Source organism: Nematostella vectensis, chromosome 1, assembly GCF_932526225.1.
Source record: "Nematostella vectensis chromosome 1, jaNemVect1.1, whole genome shotgun sequence".
NCBI classification, from domain to species: Eukaryota; Metazoa; Cnidaria; class Anthozoa; order Actiniaria; family Edwardsiidae; genus Nematostella; species Nematostella vectensis.
This window is the reverse complement of record NC_064034.1, coordinates 7,116,326-7,140,371: the sequence shown is the minus strand read 5'-3', so window position 1 is coordinate 7,140,371 and position 24,046 is coordinate 7,116,326. Positions and strand designations below refer to the sequence as shown.

The window sequence follows — 24,046 nt, the reverse complement described above, 5'->3', positions numbered from 1 at the left end:
TTGATATAATGTAATAGAGAGAGGAAAAAAACTTATCAATAGAATACGACTTTTAATCCAACAGCTGAATTCACACTCTTTAACAAAATAGAAATTAGATTGAAGACTTCTACGTATATGAATTTTATCAACGAGCAATTCTGTTTCTGTGGAAGATTGTAGAATGACCTGTTATATGGTAACGGGGTACTTGGCGGAAGATTGTGGCATGGACTGTTACTATGGCATCAAGGGTCTTGGTGGAAGATTATAAAGTGGCCTGTCAAACGGCAAGAGAGGCACGCAATGGCTGATGGGAAACCCTAGTTTGTTAAACTCGGGTCCAGGATACTCCCCACCGAACACTGGCGCCATGGGACCGAGGCGAGGTTGCTGAAAGGGGTTGGAGTGCGGCATTATTGGGTACCCTGTGGCGTACATTGTTCCTAGGTAGTCGTGGTATCGCTGTGGCTTGACGTTGTTTGCTACACTATGGATATAGGCGAGTTTTGAGATGTAGTCTTGGTGCATTTGCTCTTGGCGTTTTCGCTTGACTTTCATTCGTCTGTTTTGAAACCACGTCTTCACCTGCTGGTCCGTCATGTTCAACTCTTTGGCGAGCTTCTGGCGTTCACTTGAGCACACGTACCGCCGGTTCGCGAAAACACGCTGCAGACACGCCACCTGGTGCTCGGTAAAAAATGAACGAGTAGTGGTTCGAGTGTCGGGGGACGAGCAGAGACTAGGCCGAGTGCCGGGGGACGAGCAGGGACTAGATCGAGTGCCTGGGGACGAGCAAGGACTAGATCGAGTGCCGGTGGACGAGCAGGGACTTGGCCGAGTGCCGGTGGACGAATAGGGACTTGGCCGAGTGCCTGGGGACGAATAGGGACTTGGCCGAGTGCCTGGGGACGAATAGGGACTTGGCCGAGTGCCTGGGGACGAATAGGGACTTGGCCGAGTGCCTGGGGACGAATAGGGACTTGACCGAGTGCCTGGGGACGAGCAAACCGAGGCACTGGTTCTTGGACCTGCGAAAGACAAACGAGAATAAAAAGATTTTAAAATAACTCTTGGACGCCAGGAATTGGACATATTGGATACAGAATACTCGGCGATATATTACTGATTAAATACATTCATTACAGTATCTTTTTATATGGCCACGATAGTACGCGCGCTGTGATTGGCTAATTGGTAGTCGTGACATTCCCGTATTGCCCGTCGGAATTCCGCATAACAGAATTCCGTATTGTCCTACGAAAAAAAAAATTCACAATCTTCGGTTTGTTGAATTTTTTTCTACCTTCAAACTGCAAAATGAGCGACAGCGAACATTCTAGTAGAGAATTCTAACACCCAGAAGAAGCAGAAATGGTTGGTTGGCGGGCATTCTTTTTCCGTATCCGGAGCGGGACATTTTGTGAGCTTTTTTGTGTTGTTTTGTTCGGTTGCACGAATTTCGCTAAAACAGAATCGACCAAAAAACCAAAGCCACAAAAAAAAAAAAACAAGAAACAAAACAAGGTCTTAAAATAGATAATGGGAGAGGACGAGCACTCTGAGTCGGAGCTTTATTATCCTGAAAAGATTGAAGAGGAAAATTTAAGATAAGTACTGCCTGTTATTCGTAAATGCAAGATCGCCATACCTCGGCTTTGGCGCATCGACCTCGCAAAGCCCCGGTCGGTACGCCAAAGCCTCAGTTTGGTATTTCCAGGCATGACCTCACTCTCGGTTAGTAAGTAGTTAGTACAATGCGCTATTGTCTAGGTAATTGGGTTCTATGGTATTTGAACGCATTAGCGAAGCTTTAGTAGGCTGGAGGTGGTTTATTATTTCACAATTTGCTCAAACCTAGAAAAAGCATATTATAAGGATAGTAAACGGACTCGACCTACAAAAGCCTCGCTTTCGCGCAAATATTCTACTGGACCTCCATATCTGAAGAAAGGTCAAATGCCAAGGTGAATTTCGAAAATAAAAACTCGTACCTTCGTCATAAATGGGAGCAAACGTTCTCTTGCACAAGACTGGTGGAACATATGATGGCGAATCGTCTGATTGGCTGCGATGTGATCTTCTACTCTTCACATAACTTAGTGACCTGGCCCTGCGGCTCGACCGAGGGCTGTATGGCGATCTTGATTGAGAAACTGAAGAGCATCGAACACAACGATTAACTTTATTTTGTCGATCACATTTTGCTCTTTCGAAAAGTTTTGTAAAAGCGGTAATGAGTGCTAGTGCTAGGTGTTTAGTGTTCTTTCTGTCTCGATAAACTCACCTGTATCACAGGAAAGATGCTCTCTCTTGATGGGAAATCCATGTCTTTGCTCGCTCTTTGGGGTCGAAGTGTGGACTGAGGACAGATCTTCGTGGCTGCTTGTCGTAGATGCACTGCTAATATTGTGTGTAGGGACCAGCTCGAACGATAAGTTCCGCTCATAGGCTTGAGGGAAAAGCTCGCGAATGCTAAATCTGTTCTGAGATTCCGACCTCGAGCCCATCGTGGTGGTGTGTGCGGCACGCTACGCAGGGATAGACTTTTGATCGGTTTATATAAGCGCCAGGAATAAATACATAAAAAATTGCCCCAAATTTGCGGCATGTTGATTTAATGGTTTGCAGTAATTGTCTGTTATTGCGCATGACATTGTATTGCAGCTCAGGCCTACTTGGCTAATTAGCGCTTACAGATAAAATGGCGGGTAATTTGAATGTAACAGCCTATTGCGCCTTTCTGCTTTTATGAAAACAATGCATCCCATACAACAATGTGCTTTCTAATGAAGGGAATGGAGAAATAACATAGGAGCTCTTTGTGATATTCCTCCATAGAAGAATACGCTAATTATAACACACAAAAGACAAAAGCGCTCGTCAATCTGGTAAGTCAGTTAAGATGCATAAAGTATAATTCATTCATTTGTCGAGACTTGCTGGATAGAATTAGCTGCATGAACTCGTCAGCTTTACCCTGCGTGTGAATTCCGATAATCTAAATATCTAAAATATAGAGTAGATAAGGGTACTTCTACGACTACAAAGTGAGTTTTTGTGGTCGTTATACCAAACTAGAGGTAGAGTTTTCGCAAATGATATATGCGCACGCACACCACCCTTAAAACCCACCACCTTTAAATCCTGGAAAACGGCTGCAAATTGATGGGGATCATTTGTGACGCAGCTGACAGAACGTCGCTCTGTATTGCCCTTCTCTCCTCACCATTGGATTCTCGCCTTTGTTCCGAGGGCTTTACTCCGGGTTCTCCGGTTTTCAAAAATAAATAAAAAATACAATTTAAGCGCCATTCCGTGATTAGCCAAAAATTTGGCGGCTGCTTCAGCCTCTCATGTCGCTACCACTTCTTTAAGCCAGCACCTGCCAGCTTTGCTGGCGAATTTTCGCTCGACTGACTACAAGACAAAGGAAATGTGGCATTTGTGACATTTCCTTTGTATTGTGGTCAGTTGAGCAAGAATTCGCCAGCAATGCTGGCAGGTGCTGGCGCAGTAAATAGATTTAAGATGTCTCCAATGTCCATTATGTCTCTTAAATCTTCATATCTGCATATATCATGCAGCCACAGAAACAAAGCGCTTTTACGCAACAATTGAGCCATTCAAATTTCGCGCAAAATGTTTATGTAAATGATGTATACAGATTGAGTATACGTGATGGCAATGATTATTTTTAATAAATCTACCACGAAACAGGCATTTCAACTTCCAGCCGTCCGGACCGAAGTGGCAAAACGGTCCTTTTGATGGATGTGCAATTTTTAATGAATTATCTAGATAACCTTTAACATATATTTATATCTGTATTTTTACTGAACGCCCATATTATACTCGTTTTTATATGTTTTATATTTTGTATGTTTCATCTGTCACGGGTTTGTCATCATCTGTCACGTGTCCGTTATCATCTGTCACGTGTCCGCCATCACCTGTCACGTGTCCACCATCATCTGTCACGTGTCCACCATCATCTGTCACGTGTCCGTCATCATCTGTCACGGGTCCGTTATCATCTGTCACAGGTTTGTCATCATCTGTCACGGGTCCGTTATCATCTGTCACGGGTCTGTCATCATTTGTCACGTGTCCGTTATCATCTGACACGTGTCCGTTATCATCTGTCACGTTTCCGCCATCATCTGTCCCGGGTCTGTCATCATCTGTCACGGGTCTGTCATTATATCTCACGTGTCCGTTATCATCTGTCACGTGTCCGCCATCATCTGTCACGGGTCTGTCATCATCTGTCACGTGTCCGTTATCATCTGTCATGGGTCTGTCATCATCTGTCACGTGTCCGTTATCATATGTCACGTGCCCGTTATCATCTATCACGTGTCCGCTATCATCTGTCACGGGTCTGTCATCATCTGTAGCGTGTCCGTTATCATCTATCACGTGTCCGCTATCATCTGTCACGGGTCTGTCATTACTTGTCACTTGTCCGCCATCATCTATCACGTGTCCGCTATGATCTGTCACGTGTCCGCCATGGTAAGTCACGTGTCCACCATCATCTGTCGATACTCGAGCTGGTCCCTCTGCATCTTGAGGAAAACCTTGTGCTTCTTCTCATAAAATCTGAGAGAAAAAAGGCAATCCAGACATGGATAGTAGTTATCTTGAATCTTACGAAAGGTAATGTCAAAACAAAGCACACTGTTACTAGCGCAAAACACACATAATCTTGTCACGTCACGGCGCGTAAAGGTAATACCACGCTAACGTCACGGTTACGTCATGGCACCTCACGCTAACCTCATGGTACATTACGGTAACGCACGGTAAATTGACGGAATAATTTGTGTCTAATTGCGACCTCAGGCTAAATTGTGTAATGTGTGGGATCTTATTCGTATTGCAACTTGTTATGAAAACATGTTATACAGACTGAGGACAAGAGCCATTAGGACATTGGCCATTAGATATTTTGTGGGTGGTGGGAATAACCAATATAAAAATCCGCACGCAAAGAAAACCCCCAAGAGAAAAAAAGACGAAAAACATATTGTGCAGAGGTCATGTGAACGGCTTGGTTCTTACTTCTGTAGTCGTGGATCAGGTCGGACTATACTCCCTACAGCGGTCATTGCCTTCATTGCCTCCTGTAGGCAAGAAAAAACCGTTAAAACGCGAGGCAACAAACAAGTCAAAGAATTTAAAGTACCTCAAATACATAACAGTACCTGGAGGGAGCTGAAGTCACGTGCCGCGCATGCGCCAAGAATACCAGATCCAACAAGTACCGAGTCCTCCTCTCTAGGCAGCACACAAGGCATCCCTTTGAAAAAAATAAAAATAAAAATGATAATGATAATATTGATTATTAGGTTCGATTGTTAGAAAGATATATTGACGGTGAAATAGGGAAAATAAGAAATTACAAAAAGGAACACGGGTATTTTGATAATACACGAATAAACACACACAGGCACACATGCATATACAAGCAAATTCACGCTCATATTTGCAATTATACGCACATACACGCACACACACGCAAGTACATGTAAATACACGCAAGTTCACGCACATACAAGCAAATACATGCAAATACACGCACATACACGTAAATAAACGCACATACACGCAAGTACACGCAGACATACGCATATACACGCACAAACACACATATGTAAACATGATGCCAATCCTGCTCACCAGTGATGTCTGCATGCACTTGAACGTACAAGGTATTCTTGGTCAGCCCTCCACACATAAACAACGTACTGACGTGATGTCCACTCACGTTCATCGAGTCTATGATATGACGCGTTCCATGCTACAATCACAATAAACAGCCATCATCACCATAGGAATCATCATCACACTTATCATTATAATCATCATAGTCATCACCATCATCATCATAATCATCATCAATTTCATCAGGCTTATCATCATTATCATTATCATAATTATTAATATAATTATTCATCATCATCATCATCATTTTCATATGAATCATTATCATCATCACAATAACCAATACCTAACACCATTGTCAGCATAATCGTCTCATAATGTGGCAGCACTGTTTTCAATCCGATCCATCAGCTATATGTAATCAATCCTTAATCACCAGCTACCTACTTACAGCTAGGGATTGTGTTTATCTTATGTTAGCTAAGTCATCTAGCTTGTGATCTAACGCAATATCATCAGTACTTACAGCAAGGGCTTGGATTGATGCTAAATACTTTATAGCTAAGTCATCTAGGCTTGTGGATAGATTGAGGCCGCAGACCTGTAAAGCATGTAGCAAGTGCATGAAGGCATTGTCATTTCAAAGACATAGACTATAACAGTCTTACCATTCCTCTCATATCTGCATCAGCTATTGGTGATCTGTTACCATGGAAGTCAGGAAGCATGTGGAAATGACAGGTAAGAAAGGCTGGGCTGCTAAGCCCTCTCTCACTGGCAAGCTTCTCAGCTTGCTGGTTTAGTAAGTCATACACAGAGATGCCACTGTAAAAAATGTGGGAGTGGGATTTTAGAAGAAAGAGTGAAAACAGAATTACCACTACATCAGCATAACATGACTCATTTTCAAGCAATGCATTTAAGTTGTAGCTTTTAAACATCAATAGAGTATCTATTAAGAAGTTAATTCAATGATATAATGACTTGATTTGTTTAACTTTTGGGTAAAAAGAGACTTTGGAGCAAAGAAACTTTCCTTATGGATTCTGTCCTTGTGGATATTTCACAAAAGTTAATTCAATGATATAATGACTTGATTTGTTTAACTTTTTGGTAAAAAGAGACTTTGGAGCAAAGAAACTTTCCATATGGAAAGCCAGAACGGCATTTAAAGTGCAGGTTAATATTGAGCATCTGACCCAGCCAGGCAGTCACTTATTATTATAGTGCAGATAATAGCGAGGATGACAGAGCACATCTTTAGTACTAACACACACTTGTTAACATAACGTGGCCTTGTGCACTTACCTGGTCTCAGCTTTTTCTTTAAGTTTATCATAAGAGGGGTGTGTCTCGATCATGTGATCAATCTAATGTTCAAAGAATTCTTATTTAAGAGGATTAAGCAATTTTACAATCCAAGCAGAAAAATACCTTATAAAAATATAATAAGGTATAAATTACCAGTTTTCCAGTAGCAGTTTGTCCTCCCTCGTTCAACCAGAACCCTGGCACCATGTTGGAGAAGTATGGGCCCCAAACACCCTTCACAAACAGGGCTTCCTCACTTAACTATAAAATAGATAGCAGCATAAGTGCCCCAAACAAACATGGCTTCTCCGCCATTGGTAGTATACAAGGTTTAGTACACAGGCAAACTCATGGCTATGTGGCAAGTCATTGTCCCACAAATCAAGGCTTGTAGCATAAAATACAGGCATAAACTCACAGCTATATGGCAAGTCGATGTTCCACAAACCAAGGCGAGGCAAGATGTGATGGGTTGGTTTTTACAAGGAAGAGAATGGCCACTGATATCAGCTCCAATCACTCCTGTAAAAAAATTATATTTCATCCATTCCGCAGCCACAAAAAGACGGGGTACAGGGCTTTCATTAACTTTCAGAGTAGGCGGTGGGGATTGATAAGTAGAGGGCGGAAGTTTTTTTTTATCTTTTTAGTTCATATAAAACTTAAGTCGAATTTTTAAAAAAAGTAGTCAGTGCTCGGTGGGAAATAGCTGGCGTTCTGTCGGCTGACGGGGTTTAATGAAACCCCTGGGGTATGAGTTCTGTTTTTGGCTTAATCATTACTTGTGAAAACACATGTGCCCCTGGGTCATAAGGATGAAAAACCACACACCCTATTGTTCAAAAAGTAGGTCCAGTACTTTATTTAAATACCTGCATGCTATTCACAACTGGGCTTAACCTAACTGCATTAGAATTAAGCAAAATGGACTGAACATTAGGTCACTGAGTTAATTTAACATTACTTTACTTTTTTACTTTATTTTTTTTTACTGTATTTTAAGACTTAAGTTGTTATTGTCCACTATAGTCTTTGTTTTGTTGATTTGTACAACCTACCAAGGCCTCCAGCATATGCATCTATCATTGAGCAGCCAACAGGAAGCCCCGCCAACAGTCCCATCTCCTCCGCAGCATCATGTGACAATCCTTGGTTTAGCACACTACCAGGATGAGTAAAATCACTCCCTGTCATCAAATAGGACCTCAACTAACGTTCAATGGCTTTGAGTCAAATAGCACTTCAGCTAGCATTCAAATGAGTCAAATAGCACTAATGGTCAAATGAGGCAAATAGCACTAATGCTCAAATGAGGCAAATAGCACTAAAATAGCAAAGGTTCAAAAAGGGCCAAATAGCACTATTGTTTCAATTTGGCAAATAGTACTTCAGCTAATAACCAAGGGAGTTACTCCCTGAGCTACTGCTCAATGTGTGTGAGTCAGATAAATGTTCGATAGTACGGCATATGACTAAAAAGGTTTTAGCCTACCAAGTTTGGTATAACCTTCCTCTACTAAATCTTGTAGTCCTATTGCCTTCCAATATGAGTCAATCCATCCACTTGATGACCCTACAATAAGTTTAACAGCTGTGTAAGAACTAAGGAAGTTATGAAAGGAAAGGAAATTGTAATTACACAAAGTCAGTCCAGGTCAGACAAACCATCAGTTCAAAGACTAAATCCTGGAATAAAGCATCCAGAAGCAAACACAAAATGGGGGCAAATGATGTTAATACCTTTATCTCTTTGTGATTCATCTCCCATAAAATTAAACTTTGATACAACAGAACACATTGACCTACAGAATTACACACAAATGATAAGTAGAGTAACTCTGATAAATAATATCTGACAATTACAAGCAGATGATGGAGTACAAGAGATAGGCAAACCACAAGACCAATTGTCTGGCAGAAAAGAGAGCCAGAGCAGGCTATCAAAATAACAATGCTTTCAGGATCAGGATACTTGTGGTCCAAAAAATGCTTGTCAGAGGAATCATTAAACCGTGAAAAAAATTAACCCTCCACTGGACAGCTGGCTAGCAGGCTTATCTTGAGCTGTACATTATAGTTTTCAACCCAACTTGGACAAAAACCTGGTGAAATACATTAAAATGTGAAAAAAAAACAAAGAGAGACAATGTTGGGGAATACAGAGAATGTAGAACATTCTAACAAAAATTAGGCTTGTGATGAGGTCCAAAATCTTGTGACACCAGCCTAATGCAGGTGAGTTGACAGCTATGATACTTCCTTTTCTAAAGAATGCGAACATTATTTATTTTTGCTTTCAAAACAAAATATTACCTCTGAAAACTCCCTGTGGCTCTGTAAGTAAGATACTCAGGAAGATCTAAAAACTTTGCTGCCTTTTTCCAGGTCTCATTCAAATTTTCCTTCAACCACAGCATCTTGGCAGCCTGCTGTTCAGGGGAGAGTAAACCACCAACATACTTCAATACGTAGTGGTCTGTTTGGTTTATTGCACCAGCCTGGCAAGGAAACAATATACTTCAATATCTTGGAGGGAGGAGTATGGAACCAACTGTATACAATATCAACTGAACATGTGGATAATACAACCGAAAAACTTTAAATTTTTAGGGGGAAAAATAGTTTGGGTCTGCAGTCCATATTTGCCAACCTTGAAAGCTCAAAAACCAGGAGAATGTTCTTCAAATACAAGAACTGTATAGGAAATTCTAGATGAATTTTCCTGGGAAATCATACAGTAATTGTATAGGAGGTTCAGTTTTTTTGCCAAGAGATGAAGGCGAAAAAAAAATGGGATTCTCCCACAAAAAACTGGAATAGTTGGCAGGCATGAGTCCCCTTGGTTTGCAGAGAATTTGCTGATTGTTATTTATAGTAGCTATGATAACGATGCATACAGCCCATACATAACCATGGAGACATAAGCAGAGAGGGATTTAAAATCAGAGACTTTTCATGTACACAGGAGTCTGGTGACTTATAAGTAAATTCAAGATATTATTTAAAGCTCTGTGTGGCTCATACATTTTAAGGAGAGAGTGTAAAGGGGGTCTTAAAACCAAAAACCAAATTCTCAAAATTCTTGCTAAATCGCATTGCTGTGTTGTGTTGTTAAAACAACTGAGCTACAGTTTGGGTATTCAAGGAAGGCTTAAATTTTTTGGTCTTAATTTGCAAGAACTAGAAGATGGCTATGAATTTTAAACAAGACAAAAGGTAATAGCATCCATAAATAGCAGTAATCAGATCCACAGCACTACCGCAGAAAAAATGACTTTTATAGAAAATAAACTTTCACAATATACCACAAACTGTGTAGCTTCCTAATAACTGGCTGAGGGGGGTGCGCAGTCATAGGAATCACATGGAAAAAGCATAGAATTTGAAGATTCCTAAATAAGAAATGACCCACGTTTTGGCCGCCAAGGGGGGGGGGGGGGGTGCGTGCACCCTGCGCATCCCCCTGTGTTCGCGGCTGACCTATCATGCCTCTTTTAATGCAAAGGACCCAGGATTCTCCTCTTCTCAGATTTGGAGAGAAAAGACAATCAACTAACCTGAGAAATGGCTCTGTGATCTAGCCACATTATGATGTCCTTCTGGGGGTCTCCTGATAGGCTGACTGACAAGCCCCGCCCATCCTGTCCAACAACGGCCAGGGAACATGTCGCATCAAAACCAATCCCTCTAACCAAGCTCTTGTCAACTCCTGAGCACACTTTCTGTAGGAAGGGCAAAACCAATCCCTCTAAGGAAAGCAGCAAAAATAATGGCAAAACCTGAAAGTTATTTGATAAACGTCCCCCACCCTCACCTTTATGACTTGACACACCCCTCCCCACACATCTTTAGTTGATTGCTCGTACACTTCTGTGCCGTCTGGGTGCCAAATTTTCAGGGGAGTGCCCGCATGTGCAAGAAGACGTCCAGACGTAGTATCCTGACATATTCATGCCATAAAGCGCGTCCCTAGAATCTCAAAGTAAACTTATCGCAGTCTCGTTCTTTACCAAAGAGAAAACTTTTTTTTTATCGGGATACCTGTCTCGTGTCTCGCCGCTGACCAGGACACAGAAATCCCAGTTTAGAAGTTTTTCGTTGTTGTTGTTTATGGCCCTACGTGGCCCTTAAAAGAAGAAAGAAAGACGATAAAACCAAGAATAAAGCAAGATGGGCGATGTTTTGGATCCACCGAGCGAAATAACATTTTGAAAGCGTTTTCGATGTGGCTTCTTCCCTCTGTTGACTCTTGATAAATGAGCGAGTCGGATGAAAGCCCTTTGCTTGCTGAGGATTCCATTGTCCAGTTCCACACCAAAAGTCGAGTTAAGTCACAGACAAAGTGGAACTCAACAAAGGTAAATAGAATAACAACATGCATTTCCAAGAAGTCCACTTATGTATACTTTGGTAGGAATCTATCGCTGCTGATTTTAGAAGAACACCACATTATGGCTGCCGTGTAGGTAGTCTCCCGGGCAGCTTTTTCATGTGTCGGTCAAGTAACGCTCCCATCCCCACTTAGTCATGCAATGTTCCCACCCCCACTGCGCGGCTGCTCGGGAAACTACCGTGTCCGGAGGGAAATGAATACACTGTTGCTTCTAGTTTCCAGCTTGTTTTCGTCTCTGAAACCTACAATTATGTAAATCAGTCTAGCCTGACAGATAATGTCTCATTGGCCAATACTTCATTACTCTAAAGTCTATCATTTCTATAGGTTACTTTCAGCAAAGGTGTAAGAGGGGACCATACAAGCAGAGATGAGCTAGAAAACAGTGCTCCTGATTTTTTCGGGAACAGCTATAATGCAAAAGTCAAGACAAGTAACTATTTTTCTTACTTTGGATTTGCTTCACTCACAATTATAATAACTATACTTATTGTACTTCTTCTACTAACTTATGAACTTAAGCTAAACTGCTCACAACATGCAAATAAAGGGATAAGAGCAGAAAAGAGATACCATGCTGATGCGATCAAATTCCTAGTAGCCTCTGATTTACATTATGATACATTCTATGATGAGAGTGTATCAGAGGAAAATACTTTATGCCGTAAGCTTGGTAATTATAATAGCGCAAAGTTCAATGCAACACTTGGAAGAGTAGGATGCGATTCACCAATGTCACTTATGACCAGCTGGCTGAAGCATATGAAGAGTACGCATGAGAAGAACCCAGCTGACTTCTTGCTCATAACAGGTTGGCATAGTGATAGAAGGGCTTTGTAATGATAATGGGCCTTTTCCTTCAGCAACCCTGTGTGATAAGGATTAGAGCTGTGGGAGCTTTTTCAATTTTGGGTTCTTGGGGTGTTGGCACTTATTTTAAGGTGGACTCTTATTATTCGAGTCTCGCTTGAATGAATGTGTTGCAACAAAACAGGTCTAATGAGTAAGAGATGACATTTAAATATTCAAGAAAAGTTTTGGTTGATAAAAGCCCTGAAGGCTACTTATACACTGTTGGGGTGGGTAGGTGTTGCTTAACTAGTATTTTACACATTAGGGGGCACTAATTAGAGGGGTGTGCTAGACACTAAGCAAGCATTTATAGTATGTTTTAGGGGGATCACCCTTTGACTCGCTCCCCTAAACAGCCACCCTTGCCATTATCAAAACTAGCCCTAAACAGCCACCTCCACTGCCATTATCAGAACTAGCCCTAAACGGCCACTCCCTTGCCATTATCAGAACTAGCCCTAAATACCCACCTCCCTTACCTTTATCAGAACTAGCCCTAAACGGCCACTCCCTTGACATTATCAGAACTAGCCCTAAACGGCCACCTCCCTTGCCATTATCAGAACTAGCCTTAAACGGCCACTCCCTTGCCATTATCAGAACTAGCCCTAAATACCCACCTCCCTTACCTTTATCAGAACTAGCCCTAAACGGCCACTCCCTTGACATTATCAGAACTAGCCCTAAACGGCCACCTCCCTTGCCATTATCAGAACTAGCCCTAAACAGCCACCTCCCTTGCCATTATCAGAACTAGCCCTAAACGGCCACCTCCCTTGCCATTATCAAAACTAGCCCTAAACGGCCACCTCCCTTGCCATTATCAAAACTAGCCCTAAACGGCCACCTCCCTTGCCATTATTAGAACTAGCCCTAAACAGCCACCTCCCTTGCCATTATCAAAACTAGCCCTAAACGGCCACCTCCCTTGCCATTATCAGAACTAGCCCTAAACAGCCACCTCCCTTGCCATTATTAGAACTAGCCCTAAACAGCCACCTCCCTTGCCATTATCAGAACTAGCCCTAAACAGCCACCTCCCTTGCCATTATTAGAACTAGCCCTAAACAGCCACCTCCCTTGCCATTATCAGAACTAGCCCTAAACAGCTATCACCATCAACACCAACCCTGTCAAGCTGTAAACTGTGATACTGTACCTGGATAGACATAGATATCTGCTGTATACCTAAGATAACAATTGCATTTGATGGTGTTCAGGTGACTTCAATGCGCATCGAACAGATGAATCATATTTCCCACACGGCTCTGGGCGGCAAAGACTTCTCAGTAGTATCAAATCTATTACACTGGAGATCCACAATGCATTTCCAGACCTTCCAGTCTTCCCACTCTTTGGCAACAATGACTTTCAGCCGCACAACACTTTGCCCTCTAATGAGCAGGTTTGTGGGAAGTAATCGCTATTGACGTATTCAGGAAACAGACATGTTTGAAATAAACATGATCTCTGTGTACAAAGAGATTGTGCTTTTATGTGCTGAAGTATTGTATTCTCAAGCAAAAAACTGCCGCAAGAATTTCCGGCAGGGATAACAAGTTCTCAAAAACATTTCAGCGAGATTTTATATTGCGTAAGCATTGAAAGTACTTTGAAAAACGGCCGAATTTGTTTTTTACAGGATCAATTTTACAGCCAGGCATTGGATTTATTTCTTCCCATGATACTGTGTGATAAATGTTCTCCTGATCGAAATCGTCCAACAACGCAGCAAGAATTAAGAGAGACGTTTGTGAATGGCGGGTATTACAAAGTGGATATTGCAGGTTAGTACACCTTTCCTCAAAAACTGAGAGAGTCTGGGAGAGACAGTTGTGAACGGTGGGTAGGGCAAAGCGGGTATTGCAGGTTATAGGGGGGTGAATAGGGGTTTGTAAATCCGCCGATCCGCTACATTTTTGGGGCAAATCCGTGGACCCACATAATTTTTTTAGATCCGCATGGTTTGACAGATAAACAATAGCATCGATTGAAATTTATTTAAAATCCGAAATCCGCGCCCGAATTGTGAAGAGATCCGTGATAGCCGTACTTCCAAAATCCGCCAATCCGCTTAAATATTAAACAAAATCCGTAACCCGTGAGCATTTCGAATCCGCCGATCCGCGAACCTATTCACCCCCTCAATACATTTTACCAAGTGCTGTGATGTGATGGAAGCTATTATTACGAACTGCTTTTACAAAGGTCACACTTCAAACACACCCATGGGCTTGAAGCAAAAAAGTGCTAGCCCAGTATTGTACCAATGGTGACGCCACATGCGCTCACTCAGCTCGTATTTACACGACAAAAAATTGCTAGTATTAACTGGCCTTGTGCAGCAATAATTCACTCATGCGCTCCATGTTGCATGAAACATGTATTTCGCCATAATTGTTAAACAATTTGTTTTTAGTTTGCGGTCGATACTGACGATCAACAGATTAATCTTCAATTATTATAACCGGCAATATTACTGATTCTATAATATTACGACATGGTAGCATTCTTTCTTTCTGTTTGGTCCTGTGGTCCAGGTGGTCGAATGGTACTTCTCGCATTGAACAGCATGTATTGGTATGTGGACGCGCATTCTGATTCTGAATCTGACTCAACATATATCCAGACGAAGGCGGCACAGCAATTCAACTGGTTGGAAGGACAACTGGAACAAGCAAAACAGCAGGGCAAGAAAGTCATTATTACCAGCCACGTCCCTCTCGGGTGAGCCCTAGCTTTTAGCCTTAGATGATGTCCCTCCCGATGAGCCCTTGTTTGTGGCCTTAGAACATGTCCCTCCCGGGTGAGCCCTTATTTTTAGCCTTTGAACATGCTCCTCCCGGGTGAGCCCTTATAGCCTTAGATGATGTCCCTCCCGGGTGAGCCCTTATTTTTAGCCTTTGAACATGCTCCTCCCGGGTGAGCCCTTATAGCCTTAGATGATGTCCCTCCCGGGTGAGCCCATGTTTTTAGCCTTTGAACATGCGCCTCCCGGGTGAGCCCTTGTAGCCTTAGATGATGTCCCTCCTGGGTGAGCCCATGTTTTGAGCCTTAGAACATGTCCCTCCCGATGAGCCCTTGTTTGTGGCCTTAGAACATGTCCCTCCCGATGAGCCCTTGTTTGTGGCCTTAGAACATGTCCCTCCCGATGAGCCCTTGTTGGTGGCCTTAGAAAATGTCCCTCCTAATGAGCCCTTGTTGGTGGCCTTAGAACATGTCCCTCCCAATGAGCCCTTGTTGTAAGCCTTTCAACATGTCCCTCCTGGGTGAGCCCTTGTTTTTAGCCTTAAATCATGTCCCTCCTGTGTGAGCCTTTATTTGTAGCCTTAGAATATGTATCTCCTGGGTGAGCTCTTGTTTTTAGCCTTAAAACATGTTCCTCCCGGGCGAGCCCTTGTTTGTAGTCTAAGATCATGGCACTCCCGAGTGACTCCTTGTTTTAGCCTTAGCACAAGTCCCTTCTTGGTGGCCTTAGCATACCTTATTACACGAAATTTTCACGACGTCAAAATTTCGCGATTTTGAAATGGCGATATTTCGCGACTCTTTATTTTCGCGAGTTTCCTATTTTCGTAAAAATCAGATCACTTTATTTTTGCGATTTTGGGATCATAAAATCAAGCAAAACAAGTGGAATTAAAATGTGCTGTGTAATCATCAAAACTGAAACCATTTGTAACAAAAAGATGCGTAAGCTAAATTTAATTTCATAAAAAAATATAAATACAAGTCCAAATCAACCCCATTAGATAACTAAATAGATAAGGTGTTTCCATAAAGCTTATTAAACGGCCTATATTTCCCCTAAGGCTTCTTGTGTACTCACTTAATTTTCGCGCATCCTAATTTTTGCGACACTTTATTTTCGTGTCACTTTATTTTCGCGAATCTTTTAAAATCGCGAAATTCGCGAAATTAAAGTGACGCGAAAATTAAGTGTTTTAAGTACGTTCTTTCTGGGAAGTCCTTTTTTGTGGCCTTAGCACATTCGGTTGCTTTGATTTGTGTTGCGTTCTTGTCGTACCAGGATTGACCGCTTATCAATCTTCTTATGCCAGGATCGATTCGTACAGCAACAAGCCTCTATGGCTGGATGACGCTACTCGTCGTTTCACAGAGCTGGTTGCCGGTCGCTACCACGAGGTTGTCGCAGGTACGAACGAGTGTTTTTAGTGTGGTTGTCTGCCCAATGTTTTCATATTTTCTATGTTTCAATAGCTCAGTTATACGGACACGTGCATAGGGATGACATCAGACTACAGGCCATCCAAGGAGACGAGGAATCTGTTAATCGCTCATTCGCCTTGCTCACGCCATCCGTCTCTCCCATATTTGCCAATAACCCGTCATACCGCCAGTTCTACCTCCATCCAGATAAACTGGTTTTGTTGGATTACGATCAATACTTCATGGACATTGTCATGGCAACACGTATGTATTGTTGTGTGTGATGTTTTGAGGGGAAGGTTGGATTTTACAGGATCTCCTTCATAAGGGTGAGGGAATGTTGAATTCTTGAATCATGCATATATGTTTAACAATCTATTTATAACTCGTTCTCAACTCTGTCCTTTCTTGTGTAGAGTTCCAATCCGCTCAATGGCAACTGGATTATCGATTTAGTAAGCGTTATCCATCCACATCTGAACAAATCGACGCCACAAGACTTAACGAGCTGAACCAAAACCTTCTAAACCAGACCAGCAAAGAGGCATGGGTGAGGTACGCGTTTGGTCGAGCGGTAAACTACCAGACGTCGAGCTATTCCCGCTTCAATCTGTACTGCTGCATGCGGTTTGTCGAGAAGGCAGAGTACGAGGCGTGCACAACCAAGTATTATGTACCAGGGGGTTGATAATAACCGGTCATTTGGTCAGGCCCAAGTATTATGTACCAGGGGTATGATAATAACCGGTCATTTGGACAGCCCAAATATTATGTACCAGGGAGTTGATAATAACCATCTTTGGTCATGAGATTTGTAACACAAAGTCGGACCCAAGTATTATGTACCAGGGGGGTGATAATAACCAGTCATTTGGTTCGGCCCAAGTGTAATATACGAAGGGGCTGAGAGTAACCATCTTTGTTCATGAAATGTATAACACAAAGTCGGACCCAAGTATTATTTACCATGCTGAGAGTGGCCATCTTTGGTCATGAAAATTATGACACAATATCGGACCCAAATATTATGTACCGAGGGGCTGACAGGAGCGTTCTTAGGGTGTGCAGAGAGGGGGAGAAGTGCGCAAATAATAGGCTTCATATGGAATAAGGATAGCATCCGGAGGGGAGAAGCGTTCGCACCTCCTTGTACATGCATGCTGAGAATAACTATCTTTCTATATGAGGTTTATAACACAATTCCCCCACCCTCCACCACCCAATAAACAATGACTGTTTCCCTGAAGGCCGGTAGAATAGGTAAATTGCTTGTTTATTTATTGGTTCGTCATCAAAATTAAATTAATTTTATAGAATACAATAAGTTTTATAAAGATTATTTAGCTAGTTCAAACAATATTTTTGTTTAGTAATGTCTGTATTTATATGTTTTCTCAAACACTTAATGTGCTCATGGTATGCAGAATAATAATTTAGAAATATAGTTTTAAATTATACCTTTGGGAATAGCTTAGTACAACATTGAATTCTTTTTGTCTGACATGTCTACAATAAATGCACGAGAGAACGTAAATTAAATTGCAAATGCATTCAACGTTGAGTCATGTTTTGTGTGGCGATGTAAGAAGTTTTCCTTCGAGCGTTCTCAAGTTCTTTGAAGGAGGCTTGATGAAATGACGATGGTAGGCCAGTTTTTACATGATTTCTAATTCAAGCCATCGATGATGAGTTTTTATTTGAGCAGAAGTTATTTGGATATGTCTAAGTAACTACCCTGAGTACTAGTGAAGCTTTAAAAATCGTTGTTCTTTAATCAGTGAGTTTCTGTTTTGCCTACTACTATTTGCGGTTTATTTCTTTACCGGCGTATCTTAGCTTGCGAAGTGTTGAATGGATTATATTGGTTTAACGAATCGAGTGATGTTTTTAAGACGTTTTATTCTGCTTAGTTCAAATCATAAATAACTATACTGATACTCGTAAGCCTAGAATCTAAAGACGACTCTTTTCCCAAAATAAGAAAGGTCATCAGAAGCTTAGATAACTGAAAATCCGCCGCTAAGCACGTCGATGAAGGTTTGTTACGATTTTAATGCCAAACTCCGATCCGCCATCTTGTTTATCAATCTGGCTTGGCGACTTAGCCCTCCCTGTTAGGAACAGCATTTCCCATGTGACCGGGCGCTATCTTTATCCCTAGGGAGAGGGGCATCCTATCTTCATGTGAAAAAGGCCTGAGTAGTGGTAAAAATATTTCATCAGGACAAGAAGGCCACATTGCTGTGCCTGTGACTGCATAATTTGGCATTGGTCTTACCCGTGACGCCATACCTAACTGCTTTCAACAGTAAGAAAATGTACGAGACAAAGAAAAACGGCACAATCGACGGTAAGAGAACTGTTGTGTGTAGTCTTTATCAAAGTGCTTTCCTTTTTCGGTTTTCTAACAGTACCGCCCTTGTTTTTTAGGTCAGTTTGTTGCACCCTCTGCAAATCCAGTAAGTACACGCCCTTAATGCATGGCCGAAGGAGATCGAACAGGAAATGAACCTTGCTTGGATGATCTTGTCTAAGCTCGAAGGACCATTCTATCCCGTTAGAGCTGCTAAGGCTAAGTTTGAATCATTATCCTTAGGAAAGGTTCAAACGTCGTATTATCCCTGAGCCGTATTCAATGCAAATGCATGCAAATAAAGATGAAACAATCGACTCGATTCATTTGCATGCATTTATATTGAATATACGGCTCATGGATAATACGACGTTTGAACCTTTCCTAAGGATAATGATTTTTATAATTCATCAGGTGTTAGGGGTGGGGCACGCCGTCCCGCTAGGGGTTATAGTTTGAGTGATTTCTGTAATTCCTCATTTGGAAGGAAGGGGTAGGCCACTTATTTCCTCCGCTGTTAGGTTTGGGGCATGCCGTCCTACTAGGGTTAAGGGTATGGATAATTTGATTGTTTTTCAGCTGGTAGGCGGCATGCCATGGTGGATGTCACCGGTCGCTGTGTTGTGTTTGATCGGGCTCAGTTTTGCAGTGGGCTTCATTCTTTTTATCAAGGTCAAGCTAGCAGGCATGAGTAAGTGCAGTGCTGTAGCGAGCCTCGAATTATTGGAGGGGCGCAATACAGAAACATAATATATAAAATATTTAGGGGCACGGCCACGCCCCTACTGGTCATTTCCTTATACTTTGTGAAAATATTGGGGGGCACGTGCCCCCAGTGCCCCACCCCCTTTTACTGCCCTGTGGCGAGATTCGGGCAACTCAGCGTATCTTGTTTAAAAGATTGATGATTTTACTTATTCCTCATGTCGCGTTCATCATCCCTTGCTATCCCTTTACCCCTTGGGTCAGATAAAAATGTTTGCTTTCTTTCCATTGCCTTGACAACTAAATTTTTGTTACCATTTTATGACGTAAACTAGTCTCGCAGTTTGTTGGTAAAGCTAGCGATAAATTGAAATTAACTGTAATTAGTAACTATCTGATAATAATATTCTCCCGCAATTGTTTTTTGTTTTGTTTTTGTTTTTGCTCTGCGCTTCCAGAAACCGTAAAGCAAGAAAAAAAGACATCTAAGAAAGAAGACAAAAACAGCATCGAGGTGATAGCTGTCAAGGTACCAGACAAACATGGTCCCCAGTCCCCCACGCGCGAGAATGTGCGGCGACGCAGCTCCATTTCTCCGTCTCACGACCTAGGCAATACGCCTTCTATGGGCTCCTATGGACTGGTCCAGGCTCAACAGGTCCGCACGCCGCCAAAGCTGACCGAGGGAGAGACTGAGCCGGGCCATCCCCCTGAGAGTGCAGAACGAAAGAAAAGACGTGGTCCTACTGCTCCCCAGCCAGGTGCACGTGAGTATTTTGTATGTTTCCTATGACAGCCAAACCACCACTTACATTGATTTACTTGAAAGCCTTGTTTTCTGTGAGAGCGCGAGAGACGATTAATTCAAAGCATTTTAACCTTGACGTAAATGAATAAAAATGTGTCGAGAATTTCAACCGAGCTTCTGTCAGTCTTTTACTTTAACCGAGTTGGTACGTTGTTTCGTCCTGGCGGGCACGCTTACCATCCTCAAAAAAATGATCTCTCAATGTAACACGGTTTTTAAAATGTTTGTCAGGCACACACAGGGTGAGCCCTGAGACGAGGCAGTACCGAAGCCGTCCCCCAAAAGGACAAAAAGACCGTATTCCTGGGCAAGCCTTGCGCAAGGTCAAGTCTGACCCATACCATCTTAGGGAGCCACTCTACATGGGCCCTATAGAACTCAAGAAGACCAGGGCCGCGAAAACCCAACAGGGACAGCCACTGACGAAGGTTTCTTCAGACTCAGCCTTAGGGAGTAATGCATACCCTATTCCTGTATCAAGAAGTCCAAGAGAGCTCCCCCCACTGACGAGCTCAAGGAAGTTGCCAAGTATCGCTGACGACGGTGGAGACTATGACGAGGTAGCAGTGACAGCAAAGAAGGCGTCTAAAGCTTCCTGTGTTTCTGACGACCCGCTGCAGACTGGGTTCAAAAGTCGCTGGTCTCGAAAGTCTGACATCACCTCTGCTAGCCAGTCGAAGTCCTTTGCTAATCCGTTCTACGACACCCTTGAGGTTTGCGACCCATATTTGCACAGAGCGAGCAAAGGAGAAGAGCACTCGACCGAATACGGGGTTGCTCAAGTCTTAGAGGAGCGTCCAGTACACTTCGAAATGATCGATTCGGTGTATGAGAACATAGAACAAGAGAGTGTCTTTCAGGACAAAAGAGCCGACAGTTCAACGCCAGACGTGAAGAGAACCAAAAGGCGGAGCAGCTGCGCCGCACAGCACCGCCCTCGTGGGAGTGATAGAGGGGAGGCACCAGGAGTGGAGTACGCCAAGGTGCAGAAGGGAGGCAAGAAGGGAGGCAAGAATGGCACAAAGGCACCGGAGGAAGCGATTTATGACGATGTCGCCATATCTCCCATTAACCACACCGAAACAAAAGATGAGATATTGCATCAAAATGTCGATGAGTGGATGACAGCCGAGGGAGAGTCGCGAAAACAGAGGTCAAAGGTTAAGGTACGCTATCCATTTTTTTCTCGTAGTTTTACAAGATCCCTTAGTAGTCCATGCTGTTTATTTGTGGTTGCAATATTAGCGATGGCAATGATGTTGATAACGATGATAAAATGGTATATTTGCTGATACTTCTGTGTTCGTTGTGGATAATATTGGTAATTATGTTGATAATGATAATAGTGGGGGTGATTATGAATAAGGTAGAAAATTCGATAAAATGATTACAGCAAAATGTGTCTTGTTCAGTCCCTGCCAAGTATATACTAAAACAATTATTCTCCTATGGCTCAGCGAATGGTTTTGGTAAGTTCCCTCGAAACGTCTTGGGGACTATCCACCTCTATTCACTTAACCTGAGTATCAGGCCCTCCTATGTTTCTATCGCGCGGCGAGAAACAAGACAAGGGCCTGATACAAGTACTGTCAAATCGCATGTTCTCATGCCGGATTCCGGCATGGCTCCTGATTGGTCGAAAAAACAAAGGGCACTCGAATGGGACGCGCTGATTGGTTCAGCTATATATACTACCCTAACCCGTCGACTGCCCGTTCTCAGAGTAATGGCGGGCTCCAAAAGTGCTTTCGACCTTGCGTTAGCAGAATCAGAGAAATCGTTTTCTATAACATTAAAAAATATATATTTTTCCTCTCCTCATTTTTTTCGGAAAAATTAAAATTCCGCCTGATACTCAGGTTAGATGTTCAAATGTCTTGCCCAGGCTGGTCATTGCGTGTGTTTATTTCTCATTGGTATCATTTTTCGAAGCGAGGACCTACTAGTTATACGAAAGGCGCTGGAAATATGGATGTCATAAAAGCTGCTTAATACTACGGACATCATAAATAGTAGTTATCAAATTTTTAGACAGACCAGGCGCCGAGTATTCAAGAAATTTGTCTGTGAGAGCACGAAGAATGCTTGGGATTGTTTGCAGCACTTCCCGTGAGTTGTTGATCGAGTGAGCTTATCAAATAATGGCATTTGTGTTCAGCGGTTTGTCTATTTAGACAAAAAAGCCTGTAGTAAATTGGTGATGTGAATATCCGGTAGTAATTTAGTGATGTGTGGATCTTTAGGTATATACTTAATTTGTAAATCTCCTGAGCCGTGAACTATCTTTGCGTTTCAAATCATTTAGCATAAATTTACCCTCACCTGGGTTCATCGTTACTAAAATTATTACCCTTGCATAAAACACCAAATAAGTTTTTTTTTTTTACATTAAATGCTGTTTATAATTTGATTTGGGCATTTGATTGTGCCACCACGCTAGTCATTGGAAAAATGACAGCCGACGTATTTTGACAGCGGCCTGAAAAGGGGGTACGCAGGGTGCGGACAAAAAGTTGGGTCATTTCTTTTTAAGGAATCTTCAAATTCTATGCCTTTTCCATATGATTCCTATGACTGCGCATGACCCCCCCCCCCCCCCCCCCCCCTTCCCCCAGCCAATCCTGGGTACGCACCTGTTCGCCTTTGGCGAATAATTTTAAATTAAGTCGATAATAATGATATGTGTGATTTTGTGTGATGATGATTATGGTATGATGATGGCTACTAGAGAGGATAGTGATAATGCTAGTGCTAAAATTGTTGTTAGCGATAGAAGTCACGATTATGTGGTGATGTTTTTTTTTTACAGAAATCAAGGTCAAGCCAAAGTTTCCTGACAGAACGAATACCGGGAGATACGTACATGGAAGTGAACGAGCTGGCTCAGTGATGTGTCCAGGTTTATTGTATCTAAGCGGAACAATGTTGAATAAAGGTCAACTAGCTCGGCTAAGTGATGTGTCCACATCTATTTTAATATATCCAGGTTTATTGTACCCAGGCGTAACGATGCTGATTAAAATTTAACAGCGCTACCGCGGCTCAGTGATGGGTCCAGGTTTATTGTATCTAAGCGGAACAATGTTGAATAAATGTCGAAACCACTACCTCGGCCCAGGCTAACGGGAGACGTTTCGCTCTAGGTCAACAGTAACATTACAGTACAATCTTGGTTTCGCCTTTGAATTCAGCGGCAATAATGGTCTGCATTATTTTTTACCACTACTGGGTAACTCTCAAAATAGTCACTTCAATTTGGACCATTCTTATGGTGTACGGATTGAATATCACTTTCAATATAAACTTTTTATGTTTTGAATTTTTCTCTAAAAAAGGTCATCACGACAATTACAATATTTCCGTTCGATATTATTTATCTCTGTGGTTTAAGTCTAGCGCAAACTTTAAAAGGAAAATGCGATAATTGGAAATATTCTTGTTTTCAGAGATAACGCTAGTATTCCTTTGTGGTATGCGCTCAGTCATATATCAATGAAATATCATCAATAAATCACGTCATAATAAATAACTAAATAAATCAACTACCAAGCAATCGCATAATGGCATGCGTGGATCGCAAGGGATTATGGGACTATGTACATCGTCTGTACATGAGCAATAAATCTCCGTATATGTAAAAATTCTCACGTGACTAGCGTGAACTGTTCATCGGCGGGAATCCACGACACAGTAATCCCAGTGTTCGTGAATATATAAACTATCAACGACGTCCTTGGCGACGTCGTATTGATCTCTGTGAAGTCATTGCCTTCATCTAGTTTTGATTGTCCCAGGCGTTAGTCAA

At 42.2% G+C, this 24,046-nt stretch overlaps 4 protein-coding genes across 6 annotated transcripts; 2 read left to right on the top strand and 2 right to left on the bottom strand.

Annotated features, from left to right (window-relative positions):
- Window positions 1–37: 37 nt before the first annotated feature.
- On the bottom strand, window positions 38–2,544 carry LOC116603007 (homeobox protein pv.1). 2 transcript variants are annotated; one of them, XM_048730889.1, is made up of 4 exons: window positions 2,267–2,544; window positions 1,974–2,135; window positions 975–1,010; window positions 38–944 (listed from the first exon to the last, which is right to left on the bottom strand). In XM_048730889.1, the coding sequence occupies exons 1-4, from the start codon at window positions 2,487–2,489 to the stop codon at window positions 220–222; spliced, it is 1,146 nt and encodes a 381-aa protein (XP_048586846.1). In that variant the 5' UTR covers window positions 2,490–2,544; the 3' UTR covers window positions 38–219. The 2 variants fall into 2 exon arrangements, with proteins under 2 accessions (XP_048586846.1, XP_032219811.2); XM_032363920.2 differs by having other exon boundaries at window positions 38–1,010.
- A 1,158-nt stretch (window positions 2,545–3,702) lies between these two features.
- Window positions 3,703–10,888, bottom strand: LOC5519081 (FGGY carbohydrate kinase domain-containing protein). Its single transcript, XM_001638957.3, has 15 exons — window positions 10,775–10,888; window positions 10,518–10,682; window positions 9,274–9,458; window positions 8,701–8,762; window positions 8,453–8,533; window positions 8,019–8,147; window positions 7,379–7,482; window positions 7,114–7,221; window positions 6,958–7,019; window positions 6,318–6,474; window positions 6,176–6,250; window positions 5,665–5,785; window positions 5,190–5,284; window positions 5,047–5,108; window positions 3,703–4,584 (listed from the first exon to the last, which is right to left on the bottom strand). The coding sequence occupies exons 2-15, from the start codon at window positions 10,545–10,547 to the stop codon at window positions 4,503–4,505; spliced, it is 1,353 nt and encodes a 450-aa protein (XP_001639007.3). The 5' UTR covers window positions 10,548–10,682; window positions 10,775–10,888; the 3' UTR covers window positions 3,703–4,502.
- A 328-nt stretch (window positions 10,889–11,216) lies between these two features.
- LOC5519082 (acid sphingomyelinase-like phosphodiesterase 3a) lies at window positions 11,217–17,930 on the top strand. The gene is made up of 8 exons (XM_001638887.3): window positions 11,217–11,318; window positions 11,681–12,164; window positions 13,426–13,610; window positions 13,848–13,992; window positions 14,746–14,932; window positions 16,267–16,361; window positions 16,427–16,639; window positions 16,792–17,930. The coding sequence occupies exons 1-8, from the start codon at window positions 11,217–11,219 to the stop codon at window positions 17,061–17,063; spliced, it is 1,683 nt and encodes a 560-aa protein (XP_001638937.2). The 3' UTR covers window positions 17,064–17,930.
- Window position 17,931: 1 nt separating this feature from the next.
- Window positions 17,932–23,194, top strand: LOC5519083. Of its 2 annotated transcripts, none has more exons than XM_001638888.3 (7): window positions 17,932–18,018; window positions 18,537–18,725; window positions 18,806–18,834; window positions 19,308–19,419; window positions 19,892–20,200; window positions 20,473–21,407; window positions 23,051–23,194. In XM_001638888.3, exons 2-7 carry the CDS (start codon window positions 18,692–18,694, stop codon window positions 23,129–23,131), a joined length of 1,500 nt encoding a protein of 499 aa, XP_001638938.2. In that variant the 5' UTR covers window positions 17,932–18,018; window positions 18,537–18,691; the 3' UTR covers window positions 23,132–23,194. The 2 variants fall into 2 exon arrangements, with proteins under 2 accessions (XP_001638938.2, XP_048583000.1); XM_048727043.1 differs by lacking the exon at window positions 17,932–18,018 and adding an exon at window positions 18,120–18,412.
- Window positions 23,195–24,046: the final 852 nt, after the last annotated feature.